The sequence below is a fragment of the Crotalus tigris genome, unplaced genomic scaffold (assembly GCF_016545835.1).
Source record: "Crotalus tigris isolate CLP2741 ecotype Arizona unplaced genomic scaffold, ASM1654583v1 scf7180000017568.12009008, whole genome shotgun sequence".
Classification (NCBI taxonomy): domain Eukaryota; kingdom Metazoa; phylum Chordata; class Lepidosauria; order Squamata; family Viperidae; genus Crotalus; species Crotalus tigris.
This window is the reverse complement of record NW_024096478.1, coordinates 171,730-188,670: the sequence shown is the minus strand read 5'-3', so window position 1 is coordinate 188,670 and position 16,941 is coordinate 171,730. Positions and strand designations below refer to the sequence as shown.

The following is a 16,941-nucleotide window of genomic DNA, read 5'->3' as shown; positions in this document are numbered from 1 at the left end:
TGTTGCCCATTTCTGTTATATCCCAATGAAGCTTACTTTTAAATTAAGCAACTTATCAGCTCTCTGGACCCCTGCACTCTGACATAAAGTTGAGGAACAACAGACTTTATTTACAGAGCTATTGCAAAGCGATGATGCTATACTAAAATGCATGATACTAGAGCATTATCTTTATAAATTGATGTTATTTTTTAATAGCTCTTTTACACACGTATATCCGCACAGAGCCGCCAAACGAGATTGCCCAAATCCGCCTGGAATCGAGACAAGCAAAGGGCGATCGTTCCCAGCATTCCTTCTGTGGAATGCCGGATAGGTGCAAGTAACGTGGTGCTTTTTTCTCGCCGCTCCGGGGAGACTTCTCCAACCGGAGGGGCTCACGGGGGCTCCTTCCAAAGAGCGCCCTACTTGGCTTTGCCCACGGCTGGGAGCCCCGGGCGCCAAGAGGCGGGCCGCGTCTGCGTTCTCCCCAGCCGAACAGGGGGAGTTTCCAGGAAGTGGCCATATTGGATTCATTCAGTTGCATCAATCGAAAGAGGAGACAGGTTTGGGACGAGGCGACTTGCTCTAGCTAGCGCCTGAGAAGGAACTCCTGGCCCCTGACCTCCGGAGGTGCTCGGCTATGGCTGCCACGGACTTGGATCGATTTTCTGTGAGTAACAAGACTGCGCTGTCTGTCCCCCCACCCCACCCCTCTCCTCCCGCTGGCATTAGGAGGAAGGCAGAGGCTATGTGCGCGCTCGCATTCGCCCGGCGTTGGAAAGAGCTTGATGGGTTTGGAGCAGCCCGTCCGTTTCGTTGGTGGATCGGGCAATCGCCTGGGTAAAGTGGAGGAGGAGGCGTAGATCTCTGTCCCTGTGCCCGGGCTCTGGTCTCTTTGCTTGAGAGAGTCTTGCGGGGCCAAGCCAGCGTTAGAGCTGAGCTGAAAGGGAGTCGCCTTCTCTTGCGAAAGCGCTTTCACCTAAGCGCACTCCTGAACCGGGAGTAGTTGCTACTTTCCCCCCTACCATAAAATGCGGTTTTGTGTTTGCGGCAGGAAGGTGGCTCCTGCCGGGGAATAGCTAGGAGTGGAAGGTCTGCTAATTTACTTAAGAGTGTGTGGAAACAAGGTGTGCAGTTGAACACCGAGGATCTTGTCCATATGCATGACTAAACGCTCTAGTTAGATTTGGTCCCGGTGGCCAAGAAGATATTGAGCTGTGAGGATGACACCCATCACCTCTTCTCTCCAGTTGTTGGGAATCTGAGCTTCCCAAAGGACTCTGCCTTGCAGTATATTTTTTTATAGCTCTGCTGTGGTAGGAGATCACTGGTTGGGCTCCAGCAACGATACTAATAGCTGTAATTGTGAGCATATGTACTACCCAGTCCTTCAGATGTTTACATCAAATAAAGTCACGTTACCTGCAGAGGAATTTCTTTCACCCCAATCCACCCCAGGGAGCCCCACTGAAAGCAGAAACTAATTTGTGCAACTGGTAAAAGGCAGCCGAGTTTAATTGTGAGCCACCTTTCACTGTAATGGAATGAATGAGATTTCTCCTTGGTGAGAGAGATTATGCATTTAATGCCACCTATTTACCGTAGTAGCATGAACAATATCTAGAGTTGTTGAGCTTTCCTGCTTACAGATTAAGGCTGGTTTACAGAAAAAAAAAAACCTAAATAATCACTAGATGACACTAAAGGACATCTAACATTTTACTGGTTATTCAATGTTTTTTCAGATTTGATTTTGGGAACTCGATTATGTTGTACTTGGGTTTTAAATGTATTCAGGTAGAGTTATTGGACCCAGATTAATTTTCTATTTGATGAATTTTATCCATCGTGGACTTGATTTTATAAATAAATTGATAATGCTGCATGTATTCCCCTGAACAACTACTTCAGTTGTAGAAGCCCATTGCTTCTATGAAGATACTTTTTATTAATGAAATATTTCCCCTGCGTTTGGTGCAACAATTTCAGGATAAGAGTATGGAAACCAGATCAGAGAGTATTAGCTGCAAGTATTTTTCTTCTTGTTTTAAGCATTTCTTTCTTCAAATGATTTCTCAGAAATCTGCAATATACTGGGTAAGATAAAGCTCGCTCAGTATGGGTGAATGAAGCTTGATAATTGTGGTGCATTCCAAGTAACAAATGCATTCAGGATGTCTTTCTAATCTTTTTTATGTAGCTCTGCATAGGAATGGAATATTTATTTTTCTCTAATCTTTCAGTATTCTGCTTGTCCTTTGTAAAACAAACAGCTATTTCTCTCACTAAATTTTACAAGCTGATTGTCAGACTTCTATCTGTGCCATTATGTTATCTAGAATACAGCTAATGTTTTGTTTGTGTGGCCAGATGTCTTTGGCCATAGCAAATCCTTAATTGTGTAAATGTTGGCATCCCAACAAGGCAGAAGTAAGGAATGGCTTTCAAAGCCAGCCCTGTGCATATCTCTGAGTGGTAAATTCAATTAAAGGTTGGATTTGCACATTCATAAAACACATAGTAGACTGTGGCTGGCTGTGTTCAGGATCTCAGATGGAAAATGAGCAACGTATTCTGTATACTGACATGTTGAGTGTGAAAGAACTCTCTTGTTGAGAATAATTGGAATATTATATACATATTGTACAGCTGCCTGCATATATTGAATACACTGTATAAGGCGTGAATACACAACTCTCAGTGGAAAACTCTGGTTAAAGGAATTTGGCATCGCCTGTAAGTTTGTATAGTTTCTGACTGCTCAGTTGAGTAATTACATGATTTCCTGCAGTGCCTTTTAACTTGTGCTGTTGCACCCAAGGATTTTCTCCTCCCATCTGGAGACATCTCTCTTTGACATCCCTTGGCAGTAGCTAATTGGAACTCTGTCATTAAAAACATGCATTTTGGTTTATGGCAACCACACAAATAGCAGCTTGGATTTGGCAAGTTGGCTTCTGCCTTTGGCAATTGCCCAAAATGCCAGTTCTTTAAATGAATTTTGTTAACAAAATCTGAAAAATTCATCTTGAGATGAGGGGAAACTACTGTGGGAATCAATTTTGACTAGAATACTGGTAGATTTTGAATGTTAAAGCAGTGGCTTCTTAGAGGACTTGGGATAAGAACTTGCGTTCATGTTTATTTATCTCTTTGATGGTTTGTACCCTACCTTTTTATTTTTATAAATAACTTAAGGCGGGAAACACATCTAATATCTTTCCTCCTCCTTTCCTCACAACAACAATCCTGTAAGGTAATGTGGGCTGAGAGAGTGCGACTGGCCCAAAGTCACTCATGACATACTTTTAACCATAAACATACTTTTAAGCCTTTGTTAAAGCGTTATGTATTTGTGTTTTCATCATGTTTGCTTGTTCAGACATTATTTTCCATGGCAGTTCTCCACTAGTTGTTGCTGAATTGCCTGCCTTAGATTGATAAGATCTATTAATGGAAACCGAAACAGTATTGTGTACTGTGGAGTTCCTTGGGAGAAAATAACTTTAATATCTTCTCTACAGTATTTGATATTCATATGGATTTGAAGGGTGGAGTGGCCCAAGGCAGTCAAGAAGGATATCAAAACAAATTATGACTCTTATAATAAGTTGCAGTGTATGCTTGCAAGTATCTAATGTATGCAAACAGTAAACCAGCCAAACTGAGAAACAGCAAGAAGGTTTGAAGCGACATTGATTGTGGGAAGGGTTAAACATGCTCAAAATATATTAAAGAAACAAATAGTGGCATCAGTTGAAAAGTTGGCTCTTACCTGATGTGATTCTGAAGGATTTGGAAAATCAATTCAATTGTTTGGATGAGTCTGAAAAAAAATATCCCTACTCAATTGTCAAATAGATAAGGAGGCATCCAAGATAGGCTGTTCCATGTGAAAAAATGAAATTGTCAGTAAAAATAAAGCTTTCCTCTTCAAGATATCAATACTTTAGAGGCATATGGTCACTAGGAGTATATATATATATGCAGGGTACTCCTGTGCCCAGTGGCACATCCCTGTTTCTACCTGTCCTTTCAGCCATAAAAATGAAGATCTAAAATTAAGGTGTTTAAAACTGAACATTTTAAAATAGGTTTTGCATTTTTTTCCCTGATGTTTGAAAAAAGAAAAACATATGCTGGTAATATCATTTATGGAATTTATCAATATGCTAAAAGAATTCTGGATTTTGCAAGCCTGCAATATAGTTAAGATAATTATTTTATCACTCTACTGATGATGCTATTTCTTTTGTTCTCCAGCTGAGCTTGAAGAAATACTACTACCTCATAGTTCCCTATGTCCGGTTAGATCCCACAGGCTGGGCCTCCTTCAGGCCCCGTCGGCCAAGCAGTGCCATTTGGCGGGGCCGCGGAGGAGGGCCTTCTCTGTGATGGCGCCCACGCTTTGGAACCAGCTCCCCCTGGAGATTAGGACCGCTCCCACCCTGTTGGTCTTCCGTAAGCTACTTAAGACCTGGCTTTTCCGGCAGGCCTGGGGTTTATAAAACCTGACCCCTGGATGACTGTCTTTGTATTGTTTGTTTTGTTATGTTTTATGTGTTTTTTATTGTTAGCCGCCCAGAGTCCTTCGGGAGTGGGGCGGCTTATAAATTTTAAAAATAAAATAAAATAAATACTCATGCACATTTGTTGTTTGTCGACTTCAGTTCCGCATTTAACACAATCATTCCCCACCATCTAGTAGACAAACTGGGCCTTTTAGGCTTAAACACTCCTTTGTGCAACTGGATTCTTCATTTTCTTACTAACAGGCCTCAGTATGTGAGAGCTGGAACAAATATTTCTAACACCATTTTCTTGAGCACAGGTTCTCAGGGCTGCATCCTAAGTCTGCTGCTGTTCACCCTGTTGACCCATGACTGTTGTGCTAGGTTTGCCACCAACCATATTGTGAAGTTCGCAGATGATACAACAGTAGTGGACCTTATTCATGATGACAGTGAGGGTGCTTACCGCAAGGAGGTGTAGGGCTTGGTGAACTGGTGTTAAGGAAAATAGCCTAGTTTTAAACACTGGAAAAACCAAAGAGATCATTGTCGATTTCAGAAAAGGCAGGCACAGCCACACTTCTCTGTGCATTAATGATTCACCTGTGGAGTTGGTTACCAGCATCAAATTCCTGGGTGTGCAGTTAACAAATAGGCTGGCATGGTCGCTCAATAGTGTGACACTGATGAAGCAGGCACAACTGCACCTGCATTTTCTGCATTGCATGAGAAAAGCACATCTTCCTTCCCCTATCCGTACACTCTCTACAGAGGGACGATCGAGAGCATCCTGTCATATTGCATTACACTCTGGTTTAGAAGCATCACTGCTTCAGACAGGAAGGCGGTGCAGAGAGTGGTGAGGATGGCTGAAAAGATTATTGGCAATTCCCTCCCTCCCATCCAGGACATAGCACAGAATCGTTGCTTGAGCAGAGTCCGTAAGATTGTTTGGGATACGACACATCCTCGTCATGACCTGTTTTCCTTGTTACCTTCTGGGAGGACGCTCCGTGGTATCTGAAGGAGAACATCCAGATTCAATCACAGTTTTGTTCCATATAGTATTAACCTTGTGAACTCTCAAGCTTCCTCCTTCCATTATGTATTCAAGATGGACAGTGATTAATATTTATATGTTATGTATATGTAAGAGTGTAGGTCTATACATATGTTGTATATAGGATGTTTAAATGTGTGTTATGTATGTGTACACTTTGAGACTAAGCAACTAAATTTCATTTTTAATGTGTGCCATTGTGCCCACAGTAAAAAATGACAATAAAGGTTATCTATCTTTACTACATTGAAGGCCAAATCTGAATCTGTTTTTGACAGATACTGGAAATGGTTGTTCTGTATCGATATTGAATTGGTTTCTTTTTTGATAAAAAGTCAGGAAGAGAATGTACAAGCCATTTGGTCAAATTCCCTTGCAAAATTTGTCTAAAGTGATATGTCACAAGTCTTAAAAAAGACATTAGTTAAAAAAGACATTAGTTTTTAAATAAGAAAGACAAAAATAGTATTTTTTTTACAGTTTTGCTTTTGGTGCCTTGAAAGCTTGCTCACATGTTTGTGATATTTCTAACTCAGAGAAAAATTATTTCCATGCATATGTTAGAAGTACTTGAAGTTGAAAATGTAACAAAGAGACAAAAAGTATTGCTCAAGTTGAGATTATTTTTTTAAAAAAAATCTAAAAATATTTAGAACAGCTAAAGCATGCAGGGTAGTATGTACTGTATAATTACTCCCATATACTGAACTGTATAGGTGATTGGTGGTGTTCAAAAACTTATACTTTATCATTAAGTTTTGAAGGAATTTGAATAATGAACAATTAAAGGTAAACATTCTAAGATAAAGCAATAATGGAAACAGTTCCATGAATTAACATTTTTCCCTCCAAATAGTATTGAGTTTTTCTTTCTTTTTTTTACCCTCATAAATATGGTTTCTTTTTGTACCTTCAAAGTTTTCTGAGTAAGAATGTGCAGCCTTGGGGAGAACACAGAACTAGTGTTAACTTGGTGTTTTTTTTTACAATTTCTGTTGAAAGAACAAAGTAGCAAATGAATTGATGGCATCTGGCTATTTAATTGTAACAAATTTTGACTAAAGCTCTGTGCAAAGACTGGGGACTCTAAAACTTGATCCCTGTGGAGATTTTAGATTCCAACAAACCATGCCCTTGTCCTTCAAGGACTGTCTCAAAAGACCAAGTACCCCTGCTTGAAGATACTGTCTTTCTTGATAATAGGTTAGTGATGGTAAAATTATGAAAATATAATTCTTCTGAAGTCGTCTTATTTACTGATGTAAACTATATGTGTAATGTAGCCATTAAAATAGCATATAGGTATAGCAGTCTTTCCTATCCCCCTGACCTTGTTATGAAATATTTTAGAAGCACAGTAGGATGTTTTGGATGAAACTGTGTGTTGCTGGCCTCCAGATTACATCAATACCAATTAGTGATTTGGCCAACTAATAATCTCCCTAGCAAGTTTGAAATAAAGCATGATTTTTAACATTGTCTTTCTATTGGAGGGAGCAAAAATTTCTCTCATCCATCTATTTGTCTGTCTGTCTGTCTGTCTGTCTGTCTATCTATCTATCTATGATTGCTGGTTGTTTTTTTCTGCTATATATATTCTTAAAAAAAACTATGCTTGTCTTCCTACTTACAGTAGTGGCCAAAATTGTGGAAACCTTTTGGGAAAAGTGTACAATAGAAATGCCACCTTTGGTTAAGTTTCCACCATTTTTTCTTATAATTTTTTTTATAACTGTAGCCTTGTTTACTTAATAATACTATTTTATATCACTTTCTGGGCAACTAGTCAACTCTTTGCACCATTACTTTAATTTTATTATGTTTTACAAGCTCACTAAATGAAAGAACAGAAAAAACCCCAACCAACTTGATAGCGATCACATAACACACTGACAAATGCCCTCCTTTCAGCTGACATCATGACATGACATCAAAAACTGAATCCTACTGTGATTTGATTGGCTCATTGCCAAAACAAGATGACATCTGATTGGCTTTCTAAACACTCATGCTCATTGGCTACAATTAGATGAAGGAAAGCTACCTGATATCAACCTAAGAAAGTTGTGCTTCCTTTTTCTGGTTATTTGGCTATAACTTTTCATAGAATACAGTACAGATAATTGAACAAACTACGTTTCATTACATTCTTGATTAAATTATCTTTCTATTGATATATACTCCAAAAAAAGTGGTGTTATTAGCCATCAAACCTCAAAAATACACTTTTCCCAAAAGGTTTCCACAATTTTGGCCACTACTGTATGTTTGGAAATCATGTTGACCTTCATGGGACTTTCAGCTGAACAAAACAAAAGGTTGTGCTGTACCTTTCATTGAAAGATTTGGAATCTTGAGTTTTCTCTTTGCTTGCATGCCAAGATGGTAAAAGGTAATTTTAAAAGATTTTCACTTATTTACAATTATTAAAATAAAGTTGAGAGAGCTCCTTAGGCTGAGAGCCTTCACTAAAAAAAAAAAATCCATAATCTGTTATGGGTAATTCAAATAACCTCTTCTCAGCTGAGGATCAGTTTTGATTCTTGAGTAAACAGTGAAATTATGAACATGTGTAAGAAGTAATAATATAATAATAATAAAGTTGGAAGGGACCTTGGAGGTCATCTAGTCCAACCCCCTGCTCAGGCAGGAAATCCTACACCATTTCAGACAAATGGCTGTCCAGTCTCTTCTTAAAAACTTCCAGTGTTGGAGCATTCACCGCTTCTGGAGGCAGGTTGTTCCATTGGTTAATTGTTCTAACTGTCAGAAAATTTCTCCTTAGTTCTAGGTTGTTTTTCTCTTTGGTTAGTTTCCATCAGTTGCTTCTTGTCCTGCCTTCAGGTGCAAGTACACATGCATTGCATTCTATTGCAAATCTTATTGCATTCTTTGACCGGGTGATAAAATTAATGAGCCAGAGGAATGTTGTGGATATAATTTACTGGACTTCAGTAAGGCATTTGATAAAGTAGGCTATAATCTATTACTTGATAAGAGAGAAAAATCTGGGTTAGACAGCATCACCACCAGATGGATTCCTAGCTGGCTGACTGGCTGTACTCAGCTTGTGGTCCTCAATGGCACTGCATCTACACATGGAAGGAAGTGTGTAGTGGGGTGCCCCAGGGCTCTGTTCTGGGCCCAGTGCTCTTCAACATCTTCATCAATGATTTGGATGAGAGGATAGATGGGGAGCTCATCAAATTTGCAGATAACACCAAGCTGGCAGGAATAACCAACCCTCTAGAACAGGGGTTCTCAACCTTGGCAACTTTAAGACTTGTGGACTTCAATTCCCAGAATTGGGAATTGCTGGCTGAGGAATTCTGGGAGTTGAAATCCACAAGTCTTAAAGTTGCCAAGGTTGAGAACCCCTGCTCTAGAAGATAGGCTTAAGATACAGGAGGATCTTGACAAACTTGAACATTGGGTGCTATCTAACAAAATGAAATTCAGTGGTGAAAAAAGCAAGGTTCTATATTTAGAACCTTGCAAGAAAAACCAAATGTACAGTACAGTATAGGTGGTACCTGGCTCAGTACTAGTAACTGTGAGAGGGATCTTGGAGTCCTAGTGGACAATCACTTAAATATGAGCCAGCAGTATGCTGCAGCTGCCAAAAAAGCCAACATAGTGCTAGGCTGCATTAACAGAGGGATAGAATCAAGATCACATGAAGTGTTAATATCACTTTATAACGCCTTTGTAAGGCTACACTTGGAATACTGCATCCAGTTTTGGTCACCACGATGTAAAAAAGATGTTGAGACTCTAGAAAGAGTACAGAGAAGAGTTAGAACAATTAACCAGTGGAACAACTTGCCTCCAGAAGCTGTTAATGCTCCAACACTGGAAGTTTTTAAGAAGAGACTGGACAACCATTTGTCTGAAATGGTATAGGGTTTCCTGCCTGACCAGGTAGTTAAACTAGAAGACCTCCAAGGACCCTTCCAATGTTATAGTAATAATAATAATAATAATAATAATAATAATAATAATAATAATATTAATAATAATAATAATAATAATAATAATACTTGTTGTTGTCATAAAATTCTATGGAACTTATTCACAGTATTAAAAATTTCACTCTTGGATTTAACTGTTCTTGGTTGTCTATCCACTGTAGATGGACAATACAATAATTTTCTGAAATAAGCATGTTAGGGCATTTAGTAGAAGACTTCACGATAACTTTGATTTCAGTTCATACTGGATTGGAGGGTGATAATATTCCTTCTGGTATAAAAGCATTGAATTTACTATCTGGATATTCTAAGGAGCATCTGCACCATGTGAGTATGTTGATGGGATGGCTTAGTCTTTAATTTCCATTGTGGCTTCTTAGGGGTTAGCAATGCAACATATAAAATAAATGTATGCTTTCTATAGGATTCCTATATGTCCTTATCCTTTGACTTTTTCACTTTATACATGACTCGTGAACTTACATGATTATGCCCTATCAAGTCAGTGTCGACTCTGAGTGACTATGTAGATAGAGTTCCAGAATAGTTGGTTGTCTCCAACCTGACCCTACAGATCTTCTAGTGGTGCACCTGTTGACACTGCAATCAGCTCCATCTCCCTTCCTGCTGATTGTTCTCTTCTTTGCTTTTCTGTCATGTTTCCTCAGAAAGTGAAGTCTTTGCATAATGTGTCCAAAATATGACAATCTGGTAAACCTGTGCTTTGAGTGAAAACTCTGGATTTCTTTCTTTTCTTGGCTAGTTATTCTCATATGCACGATACTGATCTTTGTCGGTATGAACATATTATATGCTATTTATTGGTTAATAATTTATTATTTTACTGTTTAATATAGAGAATATATATGTGCAGTGCAGAATTGAACTGATTTAGAAAATAAAGCTCTTTGAGTTTAATAGAACTTCTTAGAAAACATACCTAGCATTGCAGAATATGTGATGCTGCAAACCTCAATTTCTCAATTTGAATGAGGTTGAAAACCTCAATTTACCAATTTTAATGTACTGAAAACTCCTTAGCTGACCACTGAGGAGAGAGACAGAGAAAGACAGAGAGAGAGAGAGATGGAGAGAGAGCAATGTCCTGTTTTTTTTTTAATCTAAGAAATGGTTGTCCATGCTATTTACATTTATTGTATTTATTATATTCTTGTAAGGAAGTTTTCATGGGGTATACAGTATTGAGTCTCTCAAGCATTAAAAATGCTGTTGAAAACACAGTACATTCTCAAAATAACAGGTCCTTTAGCAGTTCTGTGTGACCTAGAAAATAGCAATGTATGATGTCCTGAAAAACAAAAGCTGAGTCATTCCTTTACAACATTCAGTTGTAAGTATCCAGTGTGAATTACCTACTCTTCAGTAATAGCAGGGAACTATGCAGTGCAAGCACTGAAAATAAATATAGTTTTTTTAAAAAAAAAATCACTGTCCTGTAGTGTTTATTCTCAGTTTGACCCTTTTCCTTTTTCTTTGAAGTTTCAGAAAATCTTTAAAAGATTATCTTACCTGAGCATATATGCACTGCTGGTGTAACACCCAAAGGTGCTTTTTCAAAAGGCAACTGGATCTTGTTTTGGATGACTTCTGATTCATCCGAGAAGCTTTTTCAGTCAGAACTGAAGAGGCTTCTTGGATGAGAAGTAAAACATTTTCAAGAAAAAAAAAGTCCAGTTGATGACAACTGTGACCTGGATGACTGAGAATCTCCATAGACATTTTGTTGGTGTAACTGGATTATTGATATCCTTTTTAAAAAAATGAGTTCAGATTCTGTTGGCTTAGCGTCTACTGGTAGTCCTTGATTTACAACCATTCATTTAGTGACTATCTGAAGTTGCAATGGCACTGACCATTTTTCACACTTATGACCATTGCATGACCCCATGGTCATGAGATCAAACTTTTGGATGATTGGCAACTGGCATGTATTTATGGTAGTTGCAGTGCTCCAGGCTCATCACCTTTTGTGGCCTCCCGGGAAGCAAACTAAAAGGGGAAGCCACGTTCACTTAACAACTGTGACAAGAAAGATCGTAAAATGGGGCAAAACTGCTTTAATGCATGTCTTGCTTAACGACAGAAATTTTGAGTTCAATTGTGATCGTAAGTCGAGGACTACTTGGGTTTCCATTCTTTAGTGCTATGGTTGGAACCTTGGAAGACACGACAAGGGAATCCTTCTGGGCATCCGCTGTGTGTGATTTACGTAGGGTGGTTTTGTGTGGAAGGCACAACTATTTTCCTCCTCTTGATAGGATCCTGTCAAAACTTGTTTGCCGGAAACGACCCTGTTATGCATGCGTGAAAGAGACTTGCTAAAGTGGAGGTCCTTGGTGAATATTTTGTCCTTCCTTGTTAACTGCTGGCTTGTCTGAAACATTTTAGACACAGTGGGGTCAGGAGAGGCATGTTGAGCGATTTGGGGAAAGTTCCCTTTGCTTCCAAATCTGTCATCTCATTCCCACCATCCGCCCACCCTCTTGGCTGAATGCAAAAATGTAAGCGAAGGAATGATAAGAAGCTGATAACTGGTGTTGGATAATGTGAATAATTTCAACACAGAACTTGAAAACATTAGCTAGCTGCATAATCATACTGTAAAGCTTTGAGATGACAGTAAGCCCTTGGCAAATAAAGAAGTTATTTTTTTTTTTTAAAAAAAGTTCAACAATCTTACAAACATCTGATGCTGTGAGTGTGAGAACTGGTTATATGCTACTGTGCTCTCATTTCAAAACGGACCACAACTGTGAAATCTTCTGTGAGGGTTGGTGTGGGAAAGTTGATGGATGTGATTTTTTTCCCCCCTTTTGATTGCCTTAGAACTGGCTTTTCATATTTGTTACCTTATAAAAGATACAAGGAAGGAAGGGAAAGAGGGAAGGGAAGCCTAAAGCAGTTGAGAAAGCTGTAGGGTAGATTTTTCTCACCATGGCATATATATATATATATTGAAATAGACAGGTAAGGATTAAGACAGAAAGAAAAGTTTAGTGCAATAGAAATAATTAGCTCTTAGGGCAGTGATGGCGAACCTTTTAGAGACTGAGTGCCCAAACTGCAACCGAAAACCCACTTATGCATCATTGAGTGCTAGGTGGGTGTGGCCCATTGGCTGGGCGTGGCCCGTTGGCTGGGCGTGGCTGCGGTTATAACGGCAGACTGGATGGGACTAAAAAGTTCAATCAATCAATTCCAACTTTGCAAGATCTTTTTTTTCCCGCGAGAAGTTGAAATTGACTGAATTTTTTTTTTTGCACATGGCGGCGGAGGCCTAAAATGAAAAGGTTTTATAAAACCCAGCTGAAGGCCTAGTACTGAGGCAATGGTGCGCGTGCCCACAGAGAGGGCTCTGAATGCCACCTCTGGCACCCATGCCATAGGTTCGCCACCACTGTCTTAGGGTAAACCAGGAATGTATGGATGAATCAAAATCTCCTGTAATCTTGGAATCATTTATTGTTAATATATTTCTAAATTAATGGCTACTTGTCTGTTGGTAGTTGTTACAAACCTTCTCAACAAAGATTAAACAATTGAAATAATTCAAATTATTAAACACTAGCTGGCCACAAAAATAATCAATGTAGAGCTTTTTTTTTTTTTTAAAAAAAAAAGCCACTAAACCTGTCCTCTTATTTCTAAAAATGCATTGCACAGCTTAGGAGCCGCTGCACAGAAGGACTAGTGTTGAGTTGCTGTCAGACAAGCTGGTGGGAGCAGCTGTGGGTAGACCCCCTCGTGGGACTGAATAAGCCCTGAGGATCATACAGAAGAGTTCGCTCTCTAGATTAGTTGTATCGAAGGGAGTGCAATGGGATACCAATGAGATTAGCCTGGCTAAAATTTGAATGAGCTGAAGTTTCTGAGTCACATGCAAAGGTAAACCATATATAGAAGGGATTGCACTAGTAATTGTGAAGATGAACATGTCCCCATCTCATTTGACACCACGTCCAAGCAAACTCTTGAGAATCGGACATGACTGAAAGGGAAGAAAAATAAATTTTCATTGGAAGGAGAATGCAAGTATATTTTGATGTATTCCTTTATCAAACATCACAGTCATAGGCAGTAGTCAGGAATGTTAGATTAGTCAACGAGGAAAGGAAACTATTGTTTTTCTCTGCAGTGGAGTGTGAGTAAGTGGCAGATGTGGGGTTATAGAAGGAGGCGGGGGAGCGGGATGAGCCTGTTGTTTTGAGATAGGCTGTCTGAGTTTCATCAGAAATGTCAAACAGAAGCAGATGTGGGAAACCAGATTGGACAGCTATTACTTGAACAAAATGAAAATGCACAGTTTCCCCATTGCAGAAAAGAACCTCAGTGAATTCAAAAAACAAACAAACCCGACAGGTAGTTCTCAGCTTACAACCAAAATTAGGACTGGAAATTCAGTCATACGTCGTTGCGGTGATAAGTTGAGGCACTCAGGTGACCTCATCTTACAACATTTTTTGCAGTGGCTATTAAGCGAATCACCACAATTATTAAGCAAATCACACGGTCATTTAGCAAATAACGCAGTTGTTAAGTAAACCAAATGGATGTTCTTTTTTGCCGGTTTAACATCAGAAGGATCGCAGTCCTGTGACCATGCAGTGCTGCAACCAGTCATAAATGTGAGGATCAGAATGGGACACAGTATTCTAGGGGTAATCTGAGCAGTGTGGCATGGAGCAATACTGTCACTTCCTGTTATCTTGGCATTGTACCCCTGTTGATGCAGCCCAAAATTGCATTGGCTGTTTTGGCAGCTAGGGCACATTGGTGGATCATGTTTAATGTGTGGTCTACCAAGACCCCCAGAGCAGGGGGAGGGGGTCAAACGGGCATAACAAGAAACCTCCCAGGTTACCTGCACTGCCACATTCTGAATCATTTGCATCATAGGAGGATTAGAATATAGGGAATGCTTTAGATCAGGGCTTTTCAAGTGGTACCCATTGTACCATCCGAGTACCACCAGTCGCCTAGCAAGGTGTCAAAAATTTGATGACAAAAAAAAGGAAAAAAGTGATGAAGTACAGGTAGTCCTCGACTTACAACAGTTTGTTTAGTGACTGTTGGAAGTTACAATGGCACTGAAAAAAGTGCCCCCAAGGCACAGCCGAGCAAGACACCTGCCTGCCCACCCGGCCACGCTCTTCCTCCTGTCTGAGGTTTCCATTGTTGTGAACATTTCTGTTGAGGATTGGCAGCGGGGGTGGGGTGGGGGGTGTTTGGTCTTTATTCCCCCCGTCTGCTGGGTGGTTGCAGCAGGTTTTGGTCACTTCACATGACCCTGGGACACTGTGACCATCATAAATATGAATCAGTTGCCAAGCATCTGAATGTAAATCACAAGACCCTGGAGATGCTGCAACATTTCAACTGATTGGTGCTTCTTCAGGGCTCAGCAGAAACACCAGGATCAGCGCTGAGCTCCAGCTGGAAAGCGCTGATCCTGGCGCTTCTGCTCAGCCCTGACAGCCCTGCAGCTCCAGCCATCTCTCGCTCAGGCTTGTGCGGTGCTGCCACCGGTTCAGCTCATTCCCCTCCCCCACTACCACTTTTCTAAGATGGTCGAGTACCACCTGCCAGGTGCCAATGTACCACAGGTGGTACCCGCACCACTGGTTGAAAAGCCCTGCTTTAGATCAGCAATCCCCAATCTTTCCATCTCTGTGGACCGGTGGTCGTGACAGAGGGGGCGGGGGTAGAGGAGAGAGGATGGTTTCATGTGCACATGTGCCGCTTACACAAATATAATTCACCTGCTTGTGCGCTCATCTGCTGCTTGTGTGGCTCAGTTCCCAATGGGCTGCAACCTGACACTACTAGGCCATAGCCCAGTCATTGGGGATCCCTGCTTTAGATGTTTCTTGAAACCATGAGTCCAGGCTCCAGCACAGGGATTAGAAAAGAATGGATCTCTATAAGCCCATGATTTGCACATTTAGATTTTAAGTCTGGGCTAAGGGAGCAGTGGTGGTGCCAAGTTGAATGTGTTGGAAGTTGCAAAAGGATCACATTGCAGTGAATTTTAATGGTAGTAATGATTTTCCTGTCAAACTGTGGTTGCCTCAGTTAGCCCTCAATTCTGAACAAGGCTAATGGGTGCCTTAGCTTTAGACATGGTAAACTTTAGTTTAGACATAGCTGCTTCTTGATTGTGTTAACAATTTGGGTTTGATGCTTCTCCGCTGCTTTGGATTGTAACTTTTGTAACGTTAGTAATTGTTTTTATTTCATTGTAATTCTGTCTGTCAGCCAGAGTCACTTGTTGAAATGGGTGGACATATAAATTGGATGGATGAATGGATAAATAAACAAGACGCTCCAGAATGCATGCAAGCGTCAGCAGAGCCCCTGTTTTTCACCAAAGTAGCCACACCTTTTCTACAGCAAGGGCAATGCTAGGAATGTTCATATTTTCACAAGCAGTTCTAAAATCACCAGTGCTGCTCAGAACAAGTTGAGTGTAGCAGGTTACGTTGGTTGTTTGAGATTTTCAGGATAAAGCTTTCCAGTAGCCAAAGTTAAGCCAGAAGACAGCATCATTTCTGTATCTTTCCAGATCTCTGATTAACTTGTCTTGGTTTTCTTTGTGACCTTGAGGATTACAGCTTGTTTGGCTTGCCTTCTTGGAGTTGTTGTTTTTACTGCTACCTCATTGCTTTACTCACTTTAAAAAAAAACAAAACACCTCCTACTATCCCTTCTGCTGAATTTTCTGCTCAGACAGGATATGGTCACCATGGGAGAACATTTTTGTACTCCTCCCCCACACCCCCAGCGTTCTCTTTGACTGGTGACCCTGATCTGACACGCATATCAGCTTCATCTTAATGGCCGTACTATTTCATTTTTTTATATGCACTGAATGCCTTTCAATTTGTTTGGTTAGGCATTCTGTGAATTCTTCAGTCATCAGAACTGTGCAAAGTAAACATGAAAAACCACATTACTAGAGTGCAGGGGATAAAAACAAGCAGGCCACTTGAGTTATGATTCTGTTATTCCTAGGAAAGTTGGGGGTATCCAAAGATGCATTGAGCATCAAGTTTGTGACCAAGCAGTTTATAGAGTCAGCATACCTGGGTCCTCATTTTACTGCCTCAGAAGGATGGAGGGCTGAGTCAACCTTGATCCAGTGAGACTCGAACTGCGGAACTGCTGGCAACTGGCAGTCAGCACAATTAGCCTGCAGTACTACATTCTGACCACTGTGTCACCATGGCTCTTAAAGCTTTGGGCCCCTTGCAGCTGGTGTATAAAAACCTGAAAGCAGAGCACAACCATTTCTTATGCAGAACTGTTTGTGCTTACATGTGCTACAGAATTTGAATAAACAGCATTTTGCAATCATGTTGTTTAAATTCAGCAGCAAAATAGAATCTGGATGGCATGA

At 40.2% G+C, this 16,941-nt stretch overlaps 1 protein-coding gene across 2 annotated transcripts in view; it reads left to right on the top strand.

The window, feature by feature from the left end:
- Window positions 1–287: 287 nt before the first annotated feature.
- Window positions 288–16,941, top strand: part of SEPTIN8 (septin 8) — a 76,240-nt gene continuing 59,586 nt past the window's right edge. The window contains exon 1 of one of the 2 annotated variants that reach the window (XM_039351046.1): window positions 288–652. In XM_039351046.1, the coding sequence (XP_039206980.1) occupies window positions 623–652 (30 nt within the window). In that variant the 5' untranslated portion in view covers window positions 288–622. The remainder of the gene's footprint in view (window positions 653–16,941) is intronic. The other variant, XM_039351053.1, reaches the window with a different exon arrangement.